This window comes from Salmo salar, chromosome ssa14 (assembly GCF_905237065.1).
Source record: "Salmo salar chromosome ssa14, Ssal_v3.1, whole genome shotgun sequence".
NCBI lineage: Eukaryota > Metazoa > Chordata > Actinopteri > Salmoniformes > Salmonidae > Salmo > Salmo salar.
This window is the reverse complement of record NC_059455.1, coordinates 92,331,432-92,357,409: the sequence shown is the minus strand read 5'-3', so window position 1 is coordinate 92,357,409 and position 25,978 is coordinate 92,331,432. Positions and strand designations below refer to the sequence as shown.

Genomic DNA, 25,978 nt, shown 5'->3' with positions numbered 1-25,978 from the left:
TTCTCCCACTTAAAAAGATGAGAGAGGCCTGTAATTTTCATCATAGCTACACGTCAACTATGACAGACAAAATGAGGGAAAGCAATCCAGAAAATCACATTGTAGGATTTTTAATGAATTTATTTGCAAATTATGGTGGAAAATAAGGATTTGGTCACCTACAAACAAGCAAGATTTCTGGCTCTCACAGAGCTGTAACTTCTTCTTTAAGAGGCTCCTCTGTCCTCCACTCGTTACCTGTATTAATGGCACCTGTTTGAACTTGTTATCAGTATAAAGGACACCTGTCCACAACCTCAAACAGTCACACTCCAAACTCCACTATGGCCAAGACCAAAGAGCTGTCAAAGGACACCAGAAACAAAATTGTAGACCTGCACCAGGCTGGGAAGACTGAATCTGCAATAGGTAAGCAGCTTGGTTTGAAGAAATCAACTGTGGGAGAAATTATTAGGAAATGGAAGACATACAAGACCACTGATAATCTCCCTCGATCTGGGGCTCCACGCAAGATCTCACCCCGTGGGGTCAAAATGATCACAAGAACGGTGAGCAAAAATCCCAGAAGCACACGGGGGGACCTAGTGAATGACCTGCAGAGAGCTGGGACCAAAGTAACAAAGCCTACCATCAGTAACACACTACGCCGCCAGGGACTCAAATCCTGCAGTGCCAGACGTGTCCCCCTGCTTAAGCCAGTACATGTCCAGGCCCGTCTAAAGTTTGCTAGAGAGCATTTGGATTATCCAGAAAAGGTAAGGGGAGAATGTCATATGGTCAGATGAAACCAAAATATAACTTTTTGGTAAAAACTAAACTCGTCGTGTTTGGAGGACAAAGAATGCTGAGTTGCATCCAAAGAACACCATACCTACTGTGAAGCATGGGGGTGGAAACATCATGCTTTGGGGCTGTTTTTCTGCAAAGGGACCAGGACGACTGATCCGTGTAAAGGAAAGAATGAATGGGGCCATGTATCGTGATATTTTGAGTGAAAACCTCCTTCCATCAGCTAGGGCATTGAAGATGAAATGTGGCTGGGTCTTTCAGCATGACAATGATCCCAAACACACCGCCCGGGAACGAAGGAGTGGCTTCGTAAGAAGCATTTCAAGGTCCTGGAGTGGCCTAGCCAGTCTCCAGATCTCAACCCCATAGAAAATCTTTGGAGGGAGTTGAAAGTCTGTGTTGCCCAGCGACAGCCCCAAAACATCACTGCTCTAGAGGAGATCTGCATGGAGGAATGGGCCAAAATACCAGCAACAGTGTGTGAAAACCTTGTGAAGACTTACAGAAAACGTTTGACCTGTGTCATTGCCAACAAAGGGTGTATAACAAAGTATTGAGATAAACTTTTGTTATTGACCAAATACTTATTTTCCACCATAATTTGCAAATAAATTCATAAAAAATCCTACAATGTGATTTTCTGGATTTTTTTTTCTCATTTTGTCTGCCATAGTTGAAGTGTACCTATGATGAAAATTACAGGCCTCTCTCATCTTTTTAAGTGGGAGAACTTGCACAATTGGTGGCTGACTAAATACTTTTTTGCCCCACTGTATATAGTTGTTGTTTATGAAGTTAAAAACATTTAAGAAATAAAATTATATATATATATATATATATATATAATTTTTTTTCTTAAATGTTTTTAAACAGGGCACATTCTTTGAGGGGACACGTGCCCCCTATGGGCATGCCGCCTCTGGCAGCATTTACCTGCCAGATTCAGAAGCTCGAAAAAAAACAACAGACTTAAGAAAGGTTACAGTAAAAATCCACTTTGACATGAAAGATGGTTAAAGAGTAAAAAGCATTGGAAGTGAAGACATCATCATCATTATCATATTACACTGAGTATAGATTTAAGGCACAATCTGGCATGCTACAGCCTACAAAAACTGTGTGTGTGTGTGTGTCTGTATTTATGTGAGTGAGTGTCTGTCTGTGTGCGTGTGTGCGTGTGGTCACAGGTTCTCTCCAGGCTGGTACTGGGGTTCAGTAGCAGTGAAGTAGTCTTCCAGGAAGGCCTGCAGGTATTCAAAGGTGTGTCTCTCGTCCGCATCATTCCGCCAGCACTGTACCATCAGGTCATGGAGGGAGGCAGGACAACCAACCGCACAGGGCATCCTGTACCCCCTCTCCACCTGCTCCAGGACCTCGCGGTTATTCATACCTAGAGAAGATGAGGGAGATGGAGTGGTAGAGAGGGAGAAAGAGACATACAGTGGCAAGAAAAAGTATGTGAACCCTTTGGAATTACCTGGATTTCTATATAAATTGGTCATAAAATTAATAACCCACAAATTATTGAATTCTTCTTGTCTATATTGAATACATCATTTAAACATTCACAGTGTTCAGTCGTGGCCAAAAGTTTTGAGAATGACAAATATTAATTTTCACAAAGTTTGCTGCTTCAGTGTCTTTAGATATTTTTGTCAGATGTTACTATGGAATACTGAAGTATAATTACAAGCATTTCATAAGTGTCAAAGGCTTTTATTGACAATTACATGAAGTTGATGCAAAGAGTCAATATTTGCCGTGTTGACCCTTCTTTTTCAAGACCTCTGCAATCCGCCCTGGCATGCTGTCAATTAACTTCTGGGCCACATCCTGACTGATGGCAGCCCATTATTGCATAATCAATGCTTGGAGTTTGTCAGAATTTGTGGGTTTTTGTTTGTCCACCCGCCTCTTGAGGATTGACCACAAGTTCTTAATGGGATTAAGGTCTGGGGAGTTTCCTGGCCATGGACACAAAATATCGATGTTTTGTTCCCCGAGCTACTTAGTTATCACTTTTGCCTTATGTCAAGGTGCTCCATCATGCTGGAAAAGGCATTGTTCGTCACCAAACTGTTCCTGGATGGTTGGGAGAAGTTGCTCACGGAGGATGTGTTGGTACCATTCTTTATTCATGGCTGTGTTCTTAGGCAGAATTGTGAGTGAGCCCACTCCCTTGGCTGAGAAGCAACCCCACACATGAATGGTCTCAGGATGCTTTACTGTTGGCATGACACAGGACTGATGGTAGCGCTCACCTTGTCTTCTCCGGACAAGCTTTTTTTCCAGAGAAAATGACTTTTTTCCAAGATTTTCCAGAGAAAATGACTTTACCCCAGTCCTCAGCAGTCCAATCCCTGTACCTTTTGCAGAATATCAGTCTGTCCCTGATGTTTTTCCTGGAGAGAAGTGACTTCTTTGCTGCTCTTCTTGACACCAGGCCATCCTCCAAAAGTCTTCGCCTCACTGTGCGTGCAGATGCACTCACACCTACCTGCCGGCTGCCATTCCTGAGCAAGCTCTGTACTGGTGGTGCCACGATCCAGCAGCTGAATCAACTTTAGGAGACGGTCCTGGTGCTTGCTGGACTTTCTTGGGCGCCCTGAAGCCTTCTTCACAACAATTGAACCGCTCTCCTTGACGGTCTTGATGATCCGATAAATGGTTGATTTAGGTGCAATCTTACTGGCAGCAATATCCTTGCCTGTGAAGCCCTTTTTTTGCAAAGCAATGATGACGGCATGTGTTTCCTTGCAGGTAACCATGGTTGACAGAGGAAGACCAATGATTCCAAGCACCACCCTCCTTTTGAAGCTTCCAGACTGTTATTCAAACTCAATCAGCATGACAGAGTGATCTCCAGCCTTGTCATTGTCAACACTCACACCTTTGTTAATGAGAGAATCACTGACATGATGTCAGCTGGTCCTTTTGTGGCAGGGCTGAAATGCAGTGGAAATGTTTTCCGGTGATTCAGTTCATTTGCATGGCAAAGAGGGACTTTGCAATTCATTGCAATTCATCTGATCACTCTTCATAACATTCTGGAGTATATGCAAATTGCCATCATACAAACTGAGGTAGCAGACTTTATGAAAATTTATATTTGTGTCATTCTCAAAACTCTTGGCCACGACTGTAGGTTGGAAAAAGTATGTGAACCCCTAGGCTAATGACTGCTCCAAAAGCTAATTGGAGTCAGGAGCCAGCTAACCTGGAGTCCAATCAATGAGATGAGATTGGAGATGTTGGTTAGAGCTGCCTTGCCCTATAAAAAACACTCACAAAATTTGAGTTTGCTATTCACAAGAAGCATTGCCTGATGTGAACCATGCCTCAGACAAAGGAGATCTGAGATGACCTAAGATTAAGAATTGTTGACTTGCATAAAGCTGGAAAGGTTTACAAAAGTATATCTAAAAGCGTTTGTTTGTCAGTCCACGGTAAGACAAATTGTCTATAAATGGAGAAAGTTTAGCACTGTTGCTACTCTCCTTAGGAGTGGCCATCCTGCAAAGATGACTGCAAGAGCACAGCACAGAATGCTCAATCAGGTTAAGAAGAATCCTAGAGTGTCAGCTAAAGACTTACAGAAATCTCTGGAACATGCTAACATCTCTGTTGACGAGTCTACGATACATAAAACGTTAAACAAGAATGGTGTTCATGGGAGGACACCACGGAGGAAGTCACTGCTGTTCAAAAAAAACATTGCTGCACGTCTGAAGTTTGCAAAAGTGCACCTGGATATTCCACAGAGCTACTGGCAAAATATTCTGTGGACAGATTAAACTACAGTTGAGTAGTTTGGAAGGAACACACCTCACTATGTGCGGAGAAAGAATAGGCACACAACACCAACATCAAAACCTCATCCTCACTGTAAAGTATGGTGGAGGGAGCATCATGGTTTGGGGCTGCTTTGCTGCCTCAGGGCCTGGACAGCTTGCTATCATTGACGGGAAAATGAATTCCCAAGTTTATCAAGACATTTTGCAGGAGAATGTAAGGCTATCTGTCCACCAATCGAAGCTCAACAGAAGTTGGGTGATGCAACAGGACAACAACCCAAAACACATAAGTAAATCAACAACAGAATGGCTTCAACAGAAGAAAATACACCTTCTGGAGTGGCCCAGTCAGAGTCCTGACCTCAACCCAATTTGAGATGCTGTTACATGACCTCAAGTGAGCAGGTCACACCAGACATCCCAATAATATTGCTGTACTGAAACTGTTTTTTAAAGAGGAATGGTCCAAAATTCCTCCTGAAAACGTTTGGTTGAGGTTATTGCTGCCAAAGGAGGGTCAACCAGTTATTAAATCCAAGGGTTCAAATACTTTTTCCACCCTGCACTGTGAATGTTTACACAGTGTGTTCAATAAAGACATGAAAATGTATAATTGTCTGTGTGTTATTAGTTTAAGCAGACTGTGTTTGTCTATTGTTGTGACCTAGATGAAGATCAGATCACATTTTATGACCAATTTATGCAGAAATCCAGGCAATTCCAAAGGGTTCACCTACTTTTTCTTGCCACTGTACAGAGATGTTTAGTAACACATGGTATCCTATGCCTGGAAAAAAGAAGGGAGAGAGTAAGACACGCCCACCTACCTGGGTAAGGTACGCGTCCCTTTGTGATGAGCTCAGTGAGCAGTATACCAAAGCTCCACACGTCAGACTTGATGGTGAAACGCCCGTATAGAGCTGCTTCAGGAGCAGTCCACTTGATGGGGAACTTGGCTCCTGTAAAATCAATCAATCAATCAATCAATCAATCAAATGTATTTATGAAGTCCTGTTCTCATCAAGAGTTGTCACACTCTCTCTTACCTTGTCTGGCAGTGTACTCATTGTCCTCTATGAGTCTGGCCAGACCAAAGTCAGCGATCTTGCACACCAGATTATCACTGACCAGAATGTTAGCCGCTCGTAAATCCCGATGGATGTAGTTCATTCGCTCTATATACGCCATGCCTGCCGCTATCTACGCGCGCACACACACACACACACACACACACACACACACACACACACACACACACACACACACACACACACACACACACACACACACACACACACACACACACACACACACACACACACACACACACACACACACACACACACACACACACACACACACACACACACACACACACACACACACACACACACACACACACACACACAGGAGGAAGGGTTAGAGGTGCCCGTCATCCCCACTTGTCCCACCTACAGCAGAGTGTGAGGTGGCACCAGCGCCCGACCAACAGAGGAACGTGGTCAAGATGGTGGATGTGTGTTCTGACCTGTGCAGCCATATCCACCAGTTGAGGCAGCTTCAGATTTCCTCCTTCCCCATCCTTCAGGAAGTCCAGTAGACTTCCTGCAGTACACACAGTTGAATACATGTCAGAAATCATTGCAAAAACATGTGGTGTGTGTGTGTATATGAGTGTGTGTGTGTGTGTGTGTGTGTGTGTGTGTGTGTGTCTGTGCGCGAGTGTGTGTGCGAGCTTCCTTGCTTAGGTGTGTGTGCATGCTGTGTGCTCCGTGCAGCACCTTGGCTCATGAACTCTGTGATGATGTAGATGGGTTCTTCAGAGACCACAGCGTACAGCTGCACCAGCTTGTCATGTCTCAGTCTCTTCATGATCTGAGCTTCTTCTAGGAAGGCCTCTGGAGACATGGTGCCTGGCTTCAACGTCTTCACTGCTACCTTGGTGGTGCTGTTCCACATACCTGACATACACACACACACACACAGAGGCAGAAACACACACAATGATATACACACACGCACACCTACACACAGACTTAAATAGTACACACATTAAAAGAGTGATGATGAGGTCATGCGTGGAGGAGGCAGGGTGGGGTAACAATTGGGAGAGAGGGAAGGAGAGAAGGGTGAAGAGACTGGAGGAGGGATGGGGAGGAGAGTGGGGAGGAAAGAGGAGGAGAAAGGGGAGGAGAGAGGGAAGGATAGAGGAGAGAGAGAGGGAGAGGAGGAGGGAGGGGAACAGAGAGGGGAGGAAGGAGGGAAGGAGGGAACGGAGGAGAGAGGAGAGGGGAGGAGGGAGGCGAGGAAGGAGGGGAGGAGAGGGGAGGGGAGGAGAGGAGGGAGGAGAGAGGGGAGGAGCGAGAGGAGAGAAGGGGTACCAGCATGAAGCTACAGTAGCACATGAAGCTGGACCAGTAAAACACCCTCTGGTCTGGACACACTCACACACTTTAACACTGACACAGAACAGCACTGGTCTGGACAGACACAGACACTTTAACACTGAACTGGACACCGGGAACACCACATCAGCAACACATTGGGAATCTCCAGAGACACACTGAGAAGCCCTTCTGGAATACAGACTGTACAAAGTGGGCCAACATACAGTAAAAGAAGGTGACTGATTGATTGATTGATTGATTGATTGATTGATTGATTGACAGTCGGTCTCACCCATCCAGACATCTCCGAAGCAGCCCTGACCCAACTTCTTGTTTAGGGCCAGCGTTTCCCGGGCAACCTCCCAGGCGTCCCGCCCCAAACCCAGGGTGAGGGGCGTTGAATTGGGACAGGACATGGTCAAGAAGTGACACATCCCATCGTTACTGCCTAGAAGAGGGAGGGGTGGAGAGGATGGTAGGAGTGGAGAGGGAGGAGGGGGTGGAGGGAGGGATAGAGGGAGGGAGATTAAATGAGATGAAGAGGCATGCAAAGACAGAGAACTAGTTCCTACCCATCCAGACTTCTCCAAACTGCCCGTTGCCCAGCTTCTTAATGAGCTGGAGAGACTCTCTGGGAATCTCCCACACATCCTTGGTCTTTACCGATAGGTCCGCAAGCTTAGGCATGCCCCGCCTACAGCTGCCAATCAACCTACAGCACAGACCTGCAGCTCGCTCTGATGGGAGTGAGAGAGAGACAGAGAAAGACAGACAGACAGAGAGAAAGAGAGACAGAGAGAGACCGAGAGAGGGATAGAGAGAGAGAGGGAAAGATAGAGATAAAGAGAGAGAGAGAGGGAGAGAGAGAGAGAAAAAGACAGACAGACAGACAGACAGACAGACAGACAGACAGACAGACAGACAGACAGACAGACAGACAGACAGACAGACAGACAGACAGACAGACAGACAGACAGACAGACAGACAGACAGACAGACAGACAGACAGACAGACAGACAGACAGACAGACAGACAGACAGACAGACAGGGAATGAAGAGATCAAAGGCAACAAACACATATAGAACACATATAGAACACATAAAACAGGATGCTTTACTTGTTCCACTAAAGAGTACTAACATACATAACATAGATACACTACGAGACTAAAAGTATGTGGACAGCTGTTTGAACAACTCATTCCAAAATCATGGCGATTTTTAGCGCTACGCACTTCAGCACTCGGCAGTCCCGTTCTGTGAGCTTATGTGGCCTACCACTTTGCGGATAAGCCGTTGTTGCTCCTAGACCTTCAGCACTTACAGTTGACTGGGGCAGCTCTAGCAGGGCAGAAATTTGACGAACTGACTTGTTGGAAAGGTAGCATCCTCTGACGGTGCCACGTTGAAAATCACTGAGCTCTTCAGTAATGTCATTCTACTGCCAATGTTTGTCTATGGAGATTGCATGGCTGTGTGCTCAATTTTATGCACTTGTCAGCAATGGGTGTGGCTGAAATAACCGAATCCATTAATTTGAAAGGGTGTCCACATACACTGCATCACCAAAAGTATCTTACAGACACATAACACATACACATTAGCACTGACACACCATGCTGTCCAATAGTACCGACACCATGCTGTCCAATAGTACCGACACCATGCTGTCCAATAGTACTGATACACCATGCTGTCCAATAGCACTGATACACCATGCTGTCCAATAGCACTGATACACCATGCTGTCCAATAGTACCGACACACCATGCTGTCCAATAGTACTGACACACCATGCTGTCCAATAGCACTGATACACCATGCTGTCCAATAGTACTGATACACCATGCTGTCCAATAGTACTGATACACCATGCTGTCCAATAGTACTGATACACCATGCTGTCCAATAGTACTGATACACCATGCTGTCCAATAGTACTGATACACCATGCTGTCCAATAGCACTGATACACCATGCTGTCCAATAGCACTGATACACCATGCTGTCCAATAGTACTGATACACCATGCTGTCCAATAGTACTGATACACCATGCTGTCCAATAGTACTGACACACCATGCTGTCCAATAGTACTGATACACCATGCTGTCCAATAGTACTGACACACCATGCTGTCCAATAGCACTGACACACCATGCTGTCCAATAGTACTGATACACCATGCTGTCCAATAGTACTGATACACCATGCTGTCCAATAGTACTGATACACCATGCTGTCCAATAGTACTGATACACCATGCTGTCCAATAGTACTGATACACCATGCTGTCCAATAGTACTGATACACCATGCTGTCCAATAGCACTGATACACCATGCTGTCCAATAGTACTGATACACCATGCTGTCCAATAGCACTGATACACCATGCTGTCCAATAGTACTGATACACCATGCTGTCCAATAGTACTGATACACCATGCTGTCCAATAGTACTGATACACCATGCTGTCCAATAGCACTGATACACCATGCTGTCCAATAGTACTGAATTTAAATATGCTCTCTCTAATTCTCTCTTTCTCTCTTTCTGTCTTTCTCTCGGAGGACCTGAGCCCTAGGACCATGCCTCAGGACTACCTGGTATGATGACTCCTTGCTGTCCCCAGTCCACCTGGCCGTGCTGCTGCTCCAGTTTCAACTGTTCTGCCTGCGGCTATGGAACCCTGACCTGTTCACCGGACGTGCTTGTTGCACCCTCGACAACTACTATGATTATTATTATTTGACCATGCTGGTCATTTATGAACATTTTAACATTTTAACATCTTGACCATGTTCTGTTATAATATCCACCCTGCACAGCCAGAAGAGGACTGGCCACCCCTCATAGCCTGGTTCCTCTCTAGGTTTCTTCCTAGGTTTTTGGCCTTTCTAGGGAGTTTTTCCTAGGGAGTTTTTCCTAGCCACCGTGCTTCTTTCACATGCTTTGCTTGCTGTTTGGGGTTTTAGGCTGGGTTTCTGTACAGCACTTTGAGATATCAGCTGATGTACGAAGGGCTATATAAAAATAAATTTGATTTGATTTGATTTGACAGCATGGTGTATCAGTGCTATTGGACAGCATGGTGTGTCGGTACTATTGGACAGCATGGTGTATCAGTACTATTGGACAGCATGGTGTATCAGTGCTATTGGACAGCATGGTGTATCAGTACTATTGGACAGCATGGTGTATCAGTGCTATTGGACAGCATGGTGTATCAGTACTATTGGACAGCATGGTGTATCAGTGCTATTGGACAACAATAGCACTGATACACCATGCTGTCCAATAGTACTGATACACCATGCTGTCCAATAGTACTGACACACCATGCTGTCCAATAGCACTGATACACCATGCTGTCCAATAGTACTGATACACCATGCTGTCCAATAGTACTGATACACCATGCTGTCCAATAGCACTGATACACCATGCTGTCCAATAGCACTGATACACCATGCTGTCCAATAGCACTGATACACCATGCTGTCCAATAGCACTGATACACCATGCTGCCCAATAGCACTGATACACCATGCTGTCCAATAGCACTGATACACCATGCTGTCCAATAGCACTGATACACCATGCTGTCCAATAGTACTGATACACCATGCTGTCCAATAGTACTGATACACCATGCTGTCCAATAGTACTGACACACCATGCTGTCCAATAGTACTGACACACCATGCTGTCCAATAGTACTGATACACCATGCTGTCCAATAGTACTGACACACCATGCTGTCCAATAGTACTGATACACCATGCTGTCCAATAGCACTGATACACCATGCTGTCCAATAGTACTGATACACCATGCTGTCCAATAGCACTGATACACCATGCTGTCCAATAGCACTGATACACCATGCTGTCCAATAGTACTGATACACCATGCTGTCCAATAGTACTGACACACCATGCTGTCCAATAGTATTGACACACCATGCTGTCCCATAGTACTGACACACCATGCTGTCCAATAGTACTGATACACCAAATCAAATCAAATTTATTTATAAAGCCCTTCTTACATCAGCTGATATCTCAAAGTGCTGTACAGAAACCCAGCCTAAAACCCCAAACAGCAAGCAATGCAGGTGTAGAAGCACGGTGGCTAGGAAAAACTCCCTAGAAAGGCCAAAACCTAGGAAGAAACCTAGAGAGGAACGAGGCTATGAGGGGTAACCAGTCCTCTTCTGGCTGTGCTGGGTGATTATAACAGAACATAGCCAAGATGTTCAAATGTTCATAGATGACCAGCAGGGTCAGATAATAATAATCACAGTGGTTGTAGAGGGTGCAACAGGTCAGCACCTCAGGAGTAAATGTCAGTAGGCTTTTCATAGCCAATCATTCAGAGTATCCCAACCGCTCCTGCTGTCTCTAGAGAGTTAAAAACAGCAGGTCTGGGACAGGTAGCATGCTGTCCAATAGTACTGATACACCATGCTGTCCAATAGTACCGACACACCATGCTGTCCAATAGTACTGATACACCATGCTGTCCAATAGTACTGACACACCATGCTGTCCAATAGCACTGATACACCATGCTGTCCAATAGTACCGACACACCATGCTGTCCAATAGTACTGATACACCATGCTGTCCAATAGTACTGATACACCATGCTGTCCAATAGTACTGATACACCATGCTGTCCAATAGCACTGATACACCATGCTGTCCAATAGTACTGATACACCATGCTGTCCAATAGTACTGATACACCATGCTGTCCAATAGTACTGATACACCATGCTGTCCAATAGTACTGATACACCATGCTGTCCAATAGCACTGATACACCATGCTGTCCAATAGCACTGATACACCATGCTGTCCAATAGCACTGATACACCATGCTGTCCAATAGTACTGATACACCATGCTGTCCAATAGTACTGATACACCATGCTGTCCAATAGTACTGATACACCATGCTGTCCAATAGTACTGATACACCATGCTGTCCAATAGCACTGATACACCATGCTGTCCAATAGCACTGATACACCATGCTGTCCAATAGCACTGATACTATTGGCCACAGCTGCTTATTTAATGTGCTTGATAATGCATTACTTGATCATATTAAGTATGCTAGAATGGATATTGGACATACAGACACAGGAATTAGCACACACACACATAAGAAAGATGCTGCTATAACAGACTGCGCCACCAGAGAGCAGACAGACACTGGGAGAGAGGAGAGGAAACAGGGCCCTGACTTACCGAAGCCTTGGACATGGAGAGAGGAGAGGAAACAGGGCCCTGACTTACCAAAGCCTTGGACATACAGAGAGGAGAGGAAACAGGGCCCTGACTTACCGAAGCCTTGGACATACAGAGAGGAGAGGAAACAGGGCCCTGACTTACCAAAGCCTTGGACATACAGAGAGGAGAGGAAACAGGGCCCTGACTTACCGAAGCCTTGGACATGGAGAGAGGAGAGGAAACAGGGCCCTGACTTACCGAAGCCTTGGACATACAGAGAGGAGAGGAAACAGGGCCCTGACTTACCAAAGCCTTGGACATACAGAGAGGAGAGGAAACAGGGCCCTGACTTACCAAAGCCTTGGACATACAGAGAGGGGAGGAAACAGGGCCCTGACTTACCAAAGCCTTGGACATGGAGAGAGGAGAGGAAACAGGGCCCTGACTTACCAAAGCCTTGGACATACAGAGAGGAGAGGAAACAGGGCCCTGACTTACCGAAGCCTTGGACATACAGAGAGGAGAGGAAACAGGGCCCTGACTTACCAAAGCCTTGGACATACAGAGAGGAGAGGAAACAGGGCCCTGACTTACCGAAGCCTTGGACATGGAGAGAAAGGCCTTGTCCAGAAATAACCCAGAAACAACCCTAGCCCCAAATTTTATATACTTCCCCTTATGCCCTACACCCTACACCCTAGTACCTAGCTTTTATATACTTCCACCTACACCCTAGCCCCTAGCTTTTATATACTTCCCCCTATGCCCTACACCCTACACCCTAGCCCCTAGCTTTTATATACACCCTAGTCACACCTTTGTAGTGCTCCACCAGCTGTTGCACAGTGTCAAACTGTGTGCGTGTTGTTATGTAATATCCACCACTGTCCAGCTTCCTGATCTTATAATGCTTGACATGGTCACCTTTACCATCATCCCAGTCACAGATAGACAGAGAGTAGGCACCTGGAGATAGGAGAGAGGGGAGGGGGGGGAGACAGAGAGAGACAGAGAGAGGAGAGAGAGAGAGAGAATGAGAGGGGGAGAGAGAGAGATGAGAGGCGAGAGACAGAGAGAGAGAGAGAAAGAGAGAGAGAGTGATGTGAGAGAGAGAAAGAGAAAAAGAGAGAGAGGGGGGAGGGGAGAGAAAGAGGGGGAGAGAGAGAAAGATTGACGATGGGAGAAAGAGAGAGGTGAGAGATAGAGAGAGGTGAGAGATAGAGAGAGGTGAGAGATAGAGAGAGGTGAGAGATAGAGAGAGGTGAGAGATAGAGAGAGGTGAGAGATAGAGAGAGGTGAGAGATAGAGAGAGGTGAGAGATAGAGAGAGGTGAGAGATAGAGAGAGGTGAGAGATAGAGAGAGGTGAGAGATAGAGAGAGGTGAGAGACAGACAGACAGACAGACAGACAGACAGACAGACAGACAGACAGACAGACAGACAGACAGACAGACAGACAGACAGACAGACAGACAGACAGACAGACAGACAGACAGACAGACAGACAGACAGACAGACAGACAGACAGATAGATAGATAGATAGGGAAAGGAGGGAGAGTGAGAGAGATGAGATAGAGAGAAAGCGCCCGTGTAAGAGAGAGAGGTGAGATAAATAGAGAGAGAGATGAAAAGGGGAAAGGAAGAAGTTAATAACCTGATGATTCTAAAGCTGTACCCAAGACAATAACAAAGTATAGCTGTGTGTGTGTGTGTGTGTGTGTGTGTGTGTGTGTGTGTGTGTGTGTGTGTGTGTGTGTGTGTGTGTGTGCGTACCCATGGTGGTCTCACTCTCTCTGATAAGGAATGTTCCTCGGGGGTTCCCCTGACCCAGGAGCTGTCTCTCTGCATCCTTCCTCCCCATCTTCCCAAAATACCACCTGGCAACACACACACACACACACACACACACACACACACACACACACACACACACACACACACACATACACACACATACACACACATACACACACACACACACACACACACACACACACACACACACACACACACACAATCTAGTCATACAATTCATCACCATGACAACCAGTCACCTCAATATTTCTTACAGTTCAGACACAGATGTTGTACTGTAGTTGGTGAGTAGGTGTGTGTGTGTGTGTGTGTGTGTGTGTGTGTGTGTGTGTGTGTGTACTCACTCCTCAGCCTGTATGGAGTCTACAGGAGCGACGTAGTTACTAGGGATGTATCCTGAGATCCCCGTGTTCAACGACCGGGCCTCCCACCAGTCCCCCTCTCTGTAGAGACAGACAGTCATCAGACAGGACCTCCCACCAGTCCCCCTCTCTGTAGAGACAGACAGTCATCAGACAGGACCTCCCACCAGTCCCCCTCTCTGTAGAGACAGACAGTCATCAGACAGGACCTCCCACCAGTCCCCCTCTCTGTAGAGACAGACAGTCATCAGACAGGACCTCCCACCAGTCCCCCTCTCTGTAGAGACAGACAGTCATCAGACAGGACCTCCCACCAGTCCCCCTCTCTGTAGAGACAGACAGTCATCAGACAGGACCTCCCACCAGTCCCCAGCTCTGTAGAGACAGACAGTCATCAGACAGGAACTCCCACCAGTCCCCCTCTCCGTAGAGACAGACAGTCATCAGACAGGACCTCCCACCAGTCCCCCTCTCTGTAGAGACAGACAGTCATCAGACAGGACCTCCCACCAGTCCCCAGCTCTGTAGAGACAGACAGTCATCAGACCGGGCCTCCCACCAGTCCCCCTCTCTGTAGAGACAGACAGTCATCAGACAGGACCTCCCACCAGTCCCCAGCTCTGTAGAGACAGACAGTCATCAGACAGGACCTCCCACCAGTCCCCAGCTCTGTAGAGACAGACAGTCATCAGACAGGACCTCCCACCAGTCCCCCTCTCCGTAGAGACAGACAGTCATCAGACAGGACCTCCCACCAGTCCCCCTCTCTGTAGAGACAGACAGTCATCAGACAGGACCTCCCACCAGTCCCCCTCTCTGTAGAGACAGACAGTCATCAGACAGGACCTCCCACCAGTCCCCCTCTCTGTAGAGACAGACAGTCATCAGACAGGACCTCCCACCAGTCCCCCTCTCCGTAGAGACAGACAGTCATCAGACAGGACCTCCCACCAGTCCCCCTCTCCGTAGAGACAGACAGTCATCAGACAGGAACTCCCACCAGTCCCCCTCTCTGTAGAGACAGACAGTCATCAGACTGGACCTCCCACCAGTCCCCAGCTCTGTAGAGACAGACAGTCATCAGACTGGACCTCCCACCAGTCCCCAGCTCTGTAGAGACAGACAGTCATCAGACAGGACCTCCCACCAGTCCCCAGCTCTGTAGAGACAGACAGTCATCAGACAGGACCTCCCACCAGTCCCCCTCTCCGTAGAGACAGACAGTCATCAGACAGGACCTCCCACCAGTCCCCCTCTCTGTAGAGACAGACAGTCATCAGACAGGACCTCCCACCAGTCCCCCTCTCTGTAGAAACAGAGAGTCATCAGACAGGACCTCCCACCAGTCCCCCTCTCTGTAGAGACAGACAGTCATCAGACAGGACCTCCCACCAGTCCCCCTCTCCGTAGAGACAGACAGTCATCAGACTGGACCTCCCACCAGTCCCCAGCTCTGTAGAGACAGACAGTCATCAGACTGGACCTCCCACCAGTCCCCCTCTCCGTAGAGACAGACAGTCATCAGACAGGACCTCCCACCAGTCCCCCTCTCCGTAGAGACAGACAGTCATCAGACAGGACCTCCCACCAGTCCCCAGCTCTGTAGAGACAGACAGTCATCAGACTGGACCTCCCACCAGTCCCCAGCTCTGTAGAGACAGACAGTCATCAGACAGGACCTCCCACCAGTCCCCAGCTCTGTAGAGACAGACAGTCATCAGACAGGACCTCCCACCAGTCCCCAGCTCTGTAGAGACAGACAGTCATCAGACTGGACCTCCCACCAGTCCCCCTCTCTGTAGAGACAGACAGTCATCAGATAGGACCTCCCACCAGTCCCCAGCTCTGTAGAGACAGACAGTCATCAGACAGGACCTCCCACCAGTCCCCAGCTCTGTAGAGACAGACAGTCATCAGACAGGACCTCCCACCAGTCCCCCTCTCTGTAGAGACAGACAGTCATCAGACAGGACCTCCCACCAGTCCCCAGCTCTGTAGAGACAGACAGTCATCAGACTGGACCTCCCACCAGTCCCCAGCTCTGTAGAGACAGACAGTCATCAGACAGGACCTCCCACCAGTCCCCCTCTCTGTAGAGACAGACAGTCATCAGACTGGACCTCCCACCAGTCCCCAGCTCTGTAGAGACAGACAGTCATCAGACAGGACCTCCCACCAGTCCCCCTCTCTGTAGAGACAGACAGTCATCAGACAGGACCTCCCACCAGTCCCCCTCTCCGTAGAGACAGACAGTCATCAGACTGGACCTCCCACCAGTCCCCCTCTCTGTAGAGACAGACAGTCATCAGACAGGACCTCCCACCAGTCCCCAGCTCTGTAGAGACAGACAGTCATCAGACAGGACCTCCCACCAGTCCCCCTCTCTGTAGAGACAGACAGTCATCAGACAGGAACTCCCACCAGTCCCCCTCTCCGTAGAGACAGACAGTCATCAGACTGGACCTCCCACCAGTCCCCCTCTCTGTAGAGACAGACAGTCATCAGACAGGACCTCCCACCAGTCCCCAGCTCTGTAGAGACAGACAGTCATCAGACAGGACCTCCCACCAGTCCCCAGCTCTGTAGAGACAGACAGTCATCAGACTGGACCTCCCACCAGTCCCCAGCTCTGTAGAGACAGACAGTCATCAGACAGGACCTCCCACCAGTCCCCAGCTCTGTAGAGACAGACAGTCATCAGACAGGACCTCCCACCAGTCCCCCTCTCCGTAGAGACAGACAGTCATCAGACAGGACCTCCCACCAGTCCCCCTCTCTGTAGAGACAGACAGTCATCAGACAGGAACTCCCACCAGTCCCCCTCTCCGTAGAGACAGACAGTCATCAGACTGGACCTCCCACCAGTCCCCAGCTCTGTAGAGACAGACAGTCATCAGACAGGACCTCCCACCAGTCCCCCTCTCTGTAGAGACAGAACGTCATCAGACAGGACCTCCCACCAGTCCCCCTCTCCGTAGAGACAGACAGTCATCAGACAGGACCTCCCACCAGTCCCCAGCTCTGTAGAGACAGACAGTCATCAGACAGGACCTCCCACCAGTCCCCAGCTCTGTAGAGACAGACAGTCATCAGACTGGACCTCCCACCAGTCCCCCTCTCTGTAGAGACAGACAGTCATCAGACTGGACCTCCCACCAGTCCCCCTCTCCGTAGAGACAGACAGTCATCAGACTGGACCTCCCACCAGTCCCCCTCTCCGTAGAGACAGACAGTCATCAGACTGGACCTCCCACCAGTCCCCAGCTCTGTAGAGATAGACAGTCATCAGACAGAACCTCCCACCAGTCCCCAGCTCTGTAGAGACAGACAGTCATCAGACAGGACCTCCCACCAGTCCCCCTCTCTGTAGAGACAGACAGTCATCAGACAGGACCTCCCACCAGTCCCCCTCTCCGTAGAGACAGACAGTCATCAGACAGGACCTCCCACCAGTCCCCCTCTCCGTAGAGACAGACAGTCATCAGACTGGACCTCCCACCAGTCCCCAGCTCTGTAGAGATAGACAGTCATCAGACAGGACCTCCCACCAGTCCCCAGCTCTGTAGAGACAGACAGTCATCAGACAGGACCTCCCACCAGTCCCCCTCTCCGTAGAGACAGACAGTCATCAGACAGGACCTCCCACCAGTCCCCCTCTCTGTAGAGACAGACAGTCATCAGACAGGACCTCCCACCAGTCCCCCTCTCCGTAGAGACAGACAGTCATCAGACAGGACCTCCCACCAGTCCCCCTCTCTGTAGAGACAGACAGTCATCAGACAGGACCTCCCACCAGTCCCCCTCTCCGTAGAGACAGACAGTCATCAGACTGGACCTCCCACCAGTCCCCAGCTCTGTAGAGACAGACAGTCATCAGACAGGACCTCCCACCAGTCCCCAGCTCTGTAGAGACAGACAGTCATCAGACAGGACCTCCCACCAGTCCCCAGCTCTGTAGAGACAGACAGTCATCAGACAGGACCTCCCACCAGTCCCCAGCTCTGTAGAGACAGTGCAACGTAATGTGGATGTGACTCTCACGTGTTGTTGAGGATGTGGAACTTCTCTCCCTTCTGGAAGGACAGATCATCTTCAGTACGAGCATCATAGTCATACAACGCTATGAAGAGAGTCACACCTCCACCTGTAAACACATACAACACTATGAAGAGAGTCACACCTCCACCTGTAAACACATACAACACTATGAAGAGAGTCACACCTCCACCTGTAAACACATACAACACTATGAAGAGAGTCACACCTCCACCTGTAAACACATACAACACTATGAAGAGAGTCACACCTCCACCTGTAAACACATACAACACTATGAAGAGAGTCACACCTCCACCTGTAAACACATACAACACTATGAAGAGTCACACCTCCACCTGTAAACACATACAACACTATGAAGAGTCACACCTCCACCTGTAAACACATACAACACTATGAAGAGAGTCACACCTCCACCTGTAAACACATACAACACTATGAAGAGAGTCACACCTCCACCTGTAAACACATACAACACTATGAAGAGAGTCACACCTCCACCTGTAAACACATACAACACTATGAAGAGTCACACCTCCACCTGTAAACACATACAACACTATGAAGAGAGTCACACCTCCACCTGTAAACACATACAACACTATGAAGAGAGTCACACCTCCACCTGTAAACACATACAACACTATGAAGAGTCACACCTCCACCTGTAAACACATACAACACTATGAAGAGAGTCACACCTCCACCTGTAAACACATACAACACTATGAAGAGAGTCACACCTCCACCTGTAAACACATACAACACTATGAAGAGTCACACCTCCACCTGTAAACACATACAACACTATGAAGAGAGTCACACCTCCACCTGTAAACACATACAACACTATGAAGAGAGTCACACCTCCACCTGTAAACACATACAACACTATGAAGAGAGTCACACCTCCACCTGTAAACACATACAACACTATGAAGAGAGTCACACCTCCACCTGTAAACACATACAACACTATGAAGAGAGTCACACCTCCACCTGTAAACACATAGAACACTATGAAGAGAGTCACACCTCCACCTGTAAACACATACAACACTATGAAGAGTCACACCTCCACCTGTAAACACATACAACACTATGAAGAGAGTCACACCTCCACCTGTAAACACATACAACACTATGAAGAGAGTCACACCTCCACCTGTAAACACATACAACACTATGAAGAGTCACACCTCCACCTGTAAACACATACAACACTATGAAGAGAGTCACACCTCCACCTGTAAACACATACAACACTACGAAGAGAGTCACACCTCCACCTGTAAACACATACAACACTATGAAGAGTCACACCTCCACCTGTAAACACATACAACACTATGAAGAGAGTCACACCTCCACCTGTAAACACATACAACACTATGAAGAGAGTCACACCTCCACCTGTAAACACATACAACACTATGAAGAGAGTCACACCTCCACCTGTAAACACATACAACACTATGAAGAGAGTCACACCTCCACCTGTAAACACATACAACACTATGAAGAGTCACACCTCCACCTGTAAACACATACAACACTATGAAGAGAGTCACACCTCCACCTGTAAACACATACAACACTATGAAGAGTCACACCTCCACCTGTAAACACATACAACACTATGAAGAGAGTCACACCTCCACCTGTAAACACATACAACACTATGAAGAGTCACACCTCCACCTGTAAACACATACAACACTATGAAGAGAGTCACACCTCCACCTGTAAACACATACAACACTATGAAGAGAGTCACACCTCCACCTGTAAACACATACAACACTATGAAGAGTCACACCTCCACCTGTAAACACATACAACACTATGAAGAGAGTCACACCTCCACCTGTAAACACATACAACACTATGAAGAGTCACACCTCCACCTGTAAACACATACAACACTATGAAGAGAGTCACACCTCCACCTGTAAACACATACAACACTATGAAGAGAGTCACACCTCCACCTGTAAACACATACAACACTATGAAGAGTCACACCTCCACCTGTAAACACATACAACACTATGAAGAGAGTCACACCTCCACACACACACACACACAAACCTCCACCTCCACACACACACAGACAGACAGTAAGCATTGATAGTCCAGCCACAAAATCGAACACACTATGAAATAAATAGTTCCCCTCTGCACTTAGCAGTACACACATAGATACACACACCTCACCAACAGACACATATCCCTACACCTTACCTGTGATTACTCCTGCACAGGGTTGTGTGTTGGTGTTGGGGAAACACACAGAGCCAAATGGCTTGTTGAAGTCAGGTATAGTCTGGTGGGTGGGGTCAGGGAGATAACAGGGTGTGGCTAACACTATAGACACACCCCCATCAGGGCTGTTGCTAGGAGATGGGTCAGCTACCTCGGCTGCCTTGGCTGCAGCATTGTACTGTTTACAGTGGGCACAGCCCATATTAACCACAGAGACTATCGCTACGGAGACAGAGAGAGGAGGGGGGGTGCATAGACATATAATTATTTCACAGTAATTGTCTTTCTATAGAGGGGTAAAAGAGGGGACAAATGAGAGAGAAAGAGAAGGTGATAGAAAGATAGAGAGCAAAAGAAAGTGAGTGAGAGAAAGAAAGAGAGAGTGAAAGAATGAGAAAGCGTGCGAGAGAGAGAGCGAGAGAGAGAGAAAGAGAGAGAGAGAGAGAGAGAGAGAGAGAGAGAGAGAGAGAGAGAGAGAGAGAGAGAGAGAGAGAGAGAGAGAGAGAGAGAGAGAGAGAGAGAGAGAGAGAGAGAGAGAGAGAGAGAGAGAGAGAGAGAGAGAAAGCATGAGAAAGAAAGAGTGAGAAGGAGAAGTATAAAAGAGAAGTAGAGAAAAGGATGAAAAAATATGGAGTGTAAAAAAGGGCAGAGTTTGTTACCGGCTGTCTTCCTATGTCAAATCATCTGTCAGTCAACATTGCCACTAGAGAGAGAGAGAGAAAGAAAGGGAGAGAGAGAGAGAAAGATATGATGAAAGGGAGAGATGAAGAGAGAGAGATTAGCCACTTCCCTTTTCAGTCCTCTGAAAACCTACAGTATACAATTCAACGGGCTTTATTGACATGGGAAACCTATGTTAACATTGCCAAAGCAAGTGAAATAGACAATAAACAAAAGTGAAATAAAGAATAAAAAAGTCAACATTACACTCACAAAAGTTTAAAAAGAATAGAGACATTTCAAATGTTATATTATGGCTATATACAGTCGCAAGAAAAAGTATGTGAATTACAGCTCTAGTCACACTGGAACAGAGCATGTGTGATATATCACTGTGACTGTCCAATTTATGGATCTATGCACACTCAAAACTGGCTTGTTTTTGCTGTAAATTCAATTCAGGTTTGTTTATCAAAATTGTCTGGGGATGTATATAAATCTCAAAAAAGCTCCAATGTTTACACAAATGGTCTCAAATTATAGCTCTAGTCACACTGGAAAAGAGCACCATGGTTTGGGGCTGCTTTGCTGCCTCAGGGCCTGGACAGCTTGCTATCATCGACGGAAAAAGGAATTCCCAAGTTTATCAAGACATTTTGCAGGAGAATGTAAGGCTATCTGTCCACCAATCTAAGCTCAACAGAAGTTGGGTGATGCAACAGGACAACGACCCAAAACACAGAAGTAAATCAACAACAGAATGGCTTCAACAGCAGAAAATACACCTTCTGGAGTGGCCCAGTCAGAGTCCTGACCTCAACCCGATTGAGATGTTATGGCATGACCTCAAGAGAGCAGTTCACACCAGACATCCCAAGAATATTGCTGAACTGAAACAGTTTTGTAAAGAGGAATGGTCCAAAATTCCTCCTGACTGTTGTGCAGGTCTGATCCACAACTACAGAAAATGTTTGGTTGAGGTTATTGGTGCCAAAGGAGGGTCAACCAGTTATTAAATCCAAGGGTTCATATACTTTTCCCACCCTGCACTGTGAATGTTTACATGATGTGTTCAATAAAGACATGAAAACGTATAATTGTCTGTGTGTTATTAGTTTAAGCTGACTGTTTGTCTATTGTTGTGACTTAGATGATGATCAGATCAAATGTTATGACAAATTTATGCAGAAATCCAGGTATTTCCATACTTTTTCTTGCCACTGTACAGTGTTGTAACCATGTGCAAATAGTTAAAGTACAAAATATAAATATGGGTTGTATTTACAGTATCTATCACAGGTGTGTGTGTGGTCTGCTGAACAGTGAGAACATGACACAGTGACACTTGAATTAGAAATGATCATTACCACTGGTGTGTGTGTGTGTGTGTGTGTGTGTGTGTGTGTGTGTGTGTGTGTGTGTGTGTGTGTGTGTGTGTGTGTGTGTGTGTGTGTGTGTGTGTGTGTGTATGTGTGTGTGTGTGTGTGTGTGTGTGTGTGTGTGTGTGTGTGTGTGTGTGTGTGTGTGTGTGTGTGTGTGTGTGTGTGTGTGTTATCACTCAGTTCACTTCCTGCTTTGCAGTGAGGTAGGAAGTCACAGCTGAGATCAGGAAAAACAAAATGGCCGTTGAGAGGAAACAGTCAATCTTCTCTCTCCAGGACCAGCGCTGATATACTGTACGTGTAATGCATTCTATTCCACCGCAAACCCAGAATTCAGACTTACCTACGTCACAATCACATATTCTACAAAGCATTCTAGAATCATCCCTGCTATTGGATCCATTCATGGATAAAGGTGACTACACTTCAAGTCTTAGGAAGGCTACATCACTGTGCGATGCTAGTTTATCCGTCCACTGCGCTAGCACAATCCCTCCTGTGCCATACAGGTCTGGAGCTCTTGGCATAGCATTTAATAATATACAGTTGGGAGAAATCTGAGATTCCTGATTTACCAGGAACAATCACATCTCGGAATACTCTAAAGAAAATCTCAACCTTTCTCAAAACAACAAAAGCATGATGGTGATGGACGCAATCCAAAACACATTTCAGTGCTTACTGCTTAGTTTACAACAATATTTTCACAAGAACTCCCAACACACACACACACACACTATCTGGTCGGCCATCAGGAAAGCCACAGGAAGTCAGCCCTGTTAGAGTTTCCTGTCCACCCCTATGATGGCTCCCCCGTTTTCCTGGAAACCCAGGACACAGTTCATCAACACATACAGAATCCTCCCATGCCAGCTGCAGTCCCACTGCCCCCACCACACTCACACCTCTCCCTCTTGGTTTCTCTCCTACAACAAGAGAAGAGGAATGTCTGCTCACTGTACTGCTGTTCCCAAATGTCATTTCTTAATGAGGCAAATTACAACATTATGGTCTTTGTCAGGTAAACTACTTCTCTCTCCTGACATTCTCTATCTCTCTTTCTATCTCTATCTCTCTCTCTCTCTCTCTCTCTCTCTCTCTCTCTCTCTCTCTCTCTCTCTCTCTCTCTCTCTCTCTCTCTCTCTCTCTCTCTCTCTCTCTCTCTATTCAATTACATTTCAATTTCAGGGCTTTATTGGCAGGGGAAACCAAAGCAAGTGAAATGGATAATAAACAAAAGTGAAATAATCAATAAAAACAATTACAGCAAACATTACACTCACAAAAAGTTCCAAACGAATAAAGACATTTCAAATGTCATATGTGCAAATAGTTAAAGTACAAAGGGGAAAATAAATAAACATAAATATATTTACAATGGTGTTTGTTCTTCACTGGTTGCCCTTTTCTTGTGGCAACAGTTCACAAATCCTGCTGCTGTGATTGCACATTGTGGTATTTCACCCAATAGATATTGGAGTTTAGCAAAATTGGGTTTGTTTTCAAATTCTGTGTGGATCTGTGTAATCTGAGGTAAATATGTGTCTCTAATATGGTCATACATTTGGCAGGAGGTTAGGAAGTGCAGCTCAGTTTCCACCTCATTTTGTGGGCAGTGTACACATAGCCTGTCTTCTCTTGAGAGTCAGGTCTGCCTACGGCGGCCTTTCTCAATAGACTCTTCCTAAAGCTGGCCACCCGGCCAAACTGAGCAATCAGGGGAGAAGGGCCTTGGTCAGGGAGGTGTCATTCTGACAGAGCTCTAGAGTTCCTCAGCTCTAGAGTTCCTTTGTGAAGATGGGAGAACCTTCCAGAAGGACAACCATCTCTGCAGCACTCCACCAATCAGGCCTTTAATAATAACAATAAGGCTTAAAGTACGACTTTGTCTTCTTTGCTTCACGAAAGTATTCAATCTTTATTGATTTCATACATTTTAAGAATTGCTTCCTTAACACTGTCATAATCATGAACAAAGTTAATGTCCGTAGTCACATAGGCTTCTCTTGCCTTCCCTGTTAGCAGACTTACAAGCAGAATCACTCACGCTTCTCTCGGCCAACCACACGTAGCCGCCATCTGTTCAAACGTTGCAAGGTACACTATATTTCATCATTGTCAGTGAGCTTGGGCAGTGATGGGTCCAGCCGGAACGTCACTGGCACCGGGCCCCTTGGATCTGGGTGGGGATTGGACTGATCAGGTAAGCCAGTGCTGTTTTCTTTTAGGTCAATAACCATCACCTCTACCAACTCGGGGCTCCCGAGTGGCGCAGAAGTCTAAGGCACTGCATCTCAGACCCTCTTTCGATTCCAGGCTGTATCACAACTGACCATGATTGAGAGTCCCATAGGAGGGTGCACAATTGGCCCAGCGTCGTCCGGGTTAGGGTTTGTCCATCATTGTAAATAAGAATTTGTTCTTAACTGACTTGCCTAGTTACATAAAGCTTAAATCCTTTTTAAAACATTTATTAACTGGAGCTGAGCCTCTTGTCTCTGCTCCCGATGCTCGCTCTTTTTAATGCTCAATTGGAGCAAGTCCATGAGCTCCAGCATAGCACACAGCTGTGGATCACGTTGCCTCTTGCCCACAGAAAATGCAGCATTGCTGATATGTGGTTGTCTGTGTGCAAATCTCTGTGGTGTCCCCAGCCCACTCAACAATATATCCTTCTGTATTGCGCCTTGTGTTAATGCCATCCGTACCTGGTTCCTTGGTAGTTTTGTGGTAGCTCCCAACCCGTGCTCCATCGTCGTATCAAATCAAATCAAATTAAAGTTTATTTGTCACGTGCGCCGAATACACGTGCGCCAAATTTTTGCACTATTGGGTAGAGCATTTTTGCATAAGCATTTCACTGTAAGGGTGACACTCACACCTGTGTTAATGAGAGAATCACTGACATGATGTCAGCTGGTCCTTTTGTGGCAGGGCTGAAATGCAGTGGAAATGTTTTTGGGGGATTCAGTTCATTTGCATGGCAAAGAGGGACTTTGCAATTCATTGCAATTCATCTGATCACTCTTCATAACATTCTGGAGTATATGCAAATTGCCATCATACAAACTGAGGCAGCAGACTTTGTGAAAATTAATATTTGTGGTATTCTCAAAACTTTTGGCCACGACTGTACATGTAGATATGGTTAAAGTGACAATACATATATGATGAACAGAGAGTAGCAGTAGCATAAAAGAGGGGTTGGCGGGTGGCGGGACA

The 25,978-nt window shown here is 46.7% G+C and overlaps 1 protein-coding gene across 2 annotated transcripts in view; it reads right to left on the bottom strand.

Moving 5' to 3' along the window:
* Window positions 1-1,572: 1,572 nt before the first annotated feature.
* LOC106593574 (proto-oncogene tyrosine-protein kinase Yrk) overlaps window positions 1,573-25,978 on the bottom strand; it is a 46,280-nt gene continuing 21,874 nt past the window's right edge. The window contains exons 2-13 of one of the 2 annotated variants that reach the window (XM_045695022.1): window positions 21,374-21,417; window positions 20,694-20,936; window positions 18,432-18,534; window positions 14,373-14,471; window positions 13,987-14,090; window positions 13,030-13,179; window positions 7,543-7,707; window positions 6,365-6,544; window positions 6,112-6,188; window positions 5,630-5,783; window positions 5,411-5,542; window positions 1,573-2,179 (exon numbers count right to left, since the gene is read on the bottom strand). In XM_045695022.1, the coding sequence (XP_045550978.1) occupies window positions 1,971-2,179; window positions 5,411-5,542; window positions 5,630-5,783; window positions 6,112-6,188; window positions 6,365-6,544; window positions 7,543-7,707; window positions 13,030-13,179; window positions 13,987-14,090; window positions 14,373-14,471; window positions 18,432-18,534; window positions 20,694-20,916 (1,596 nt within the window). In that variant the 5' untranslated portion in view covers window positions 20,917-20,936; window positions 21,374-21,417 and the 3' untranslated portion in view covers window positions 1,573-1,970. Of the gene's footprint in view, window positions 2,180-5,410; window positions 5,543-5,629; window positions 5,784-6,111; window positions 6,189-6,364; window positions 6,545-7,262; window positions 7,419-7,542; window positions 7,708-13,029; window positions 13,180-13,986; window positions 14,091-14,372; window positions 14,472-18,431; window positions 18,535-20,693; window positions 20,937-21,373; window positions 21,418-25,978 lie in introns of both variants that reach the window. The other variant, XM_045695023.1, reaches the window with a different exon arrangement.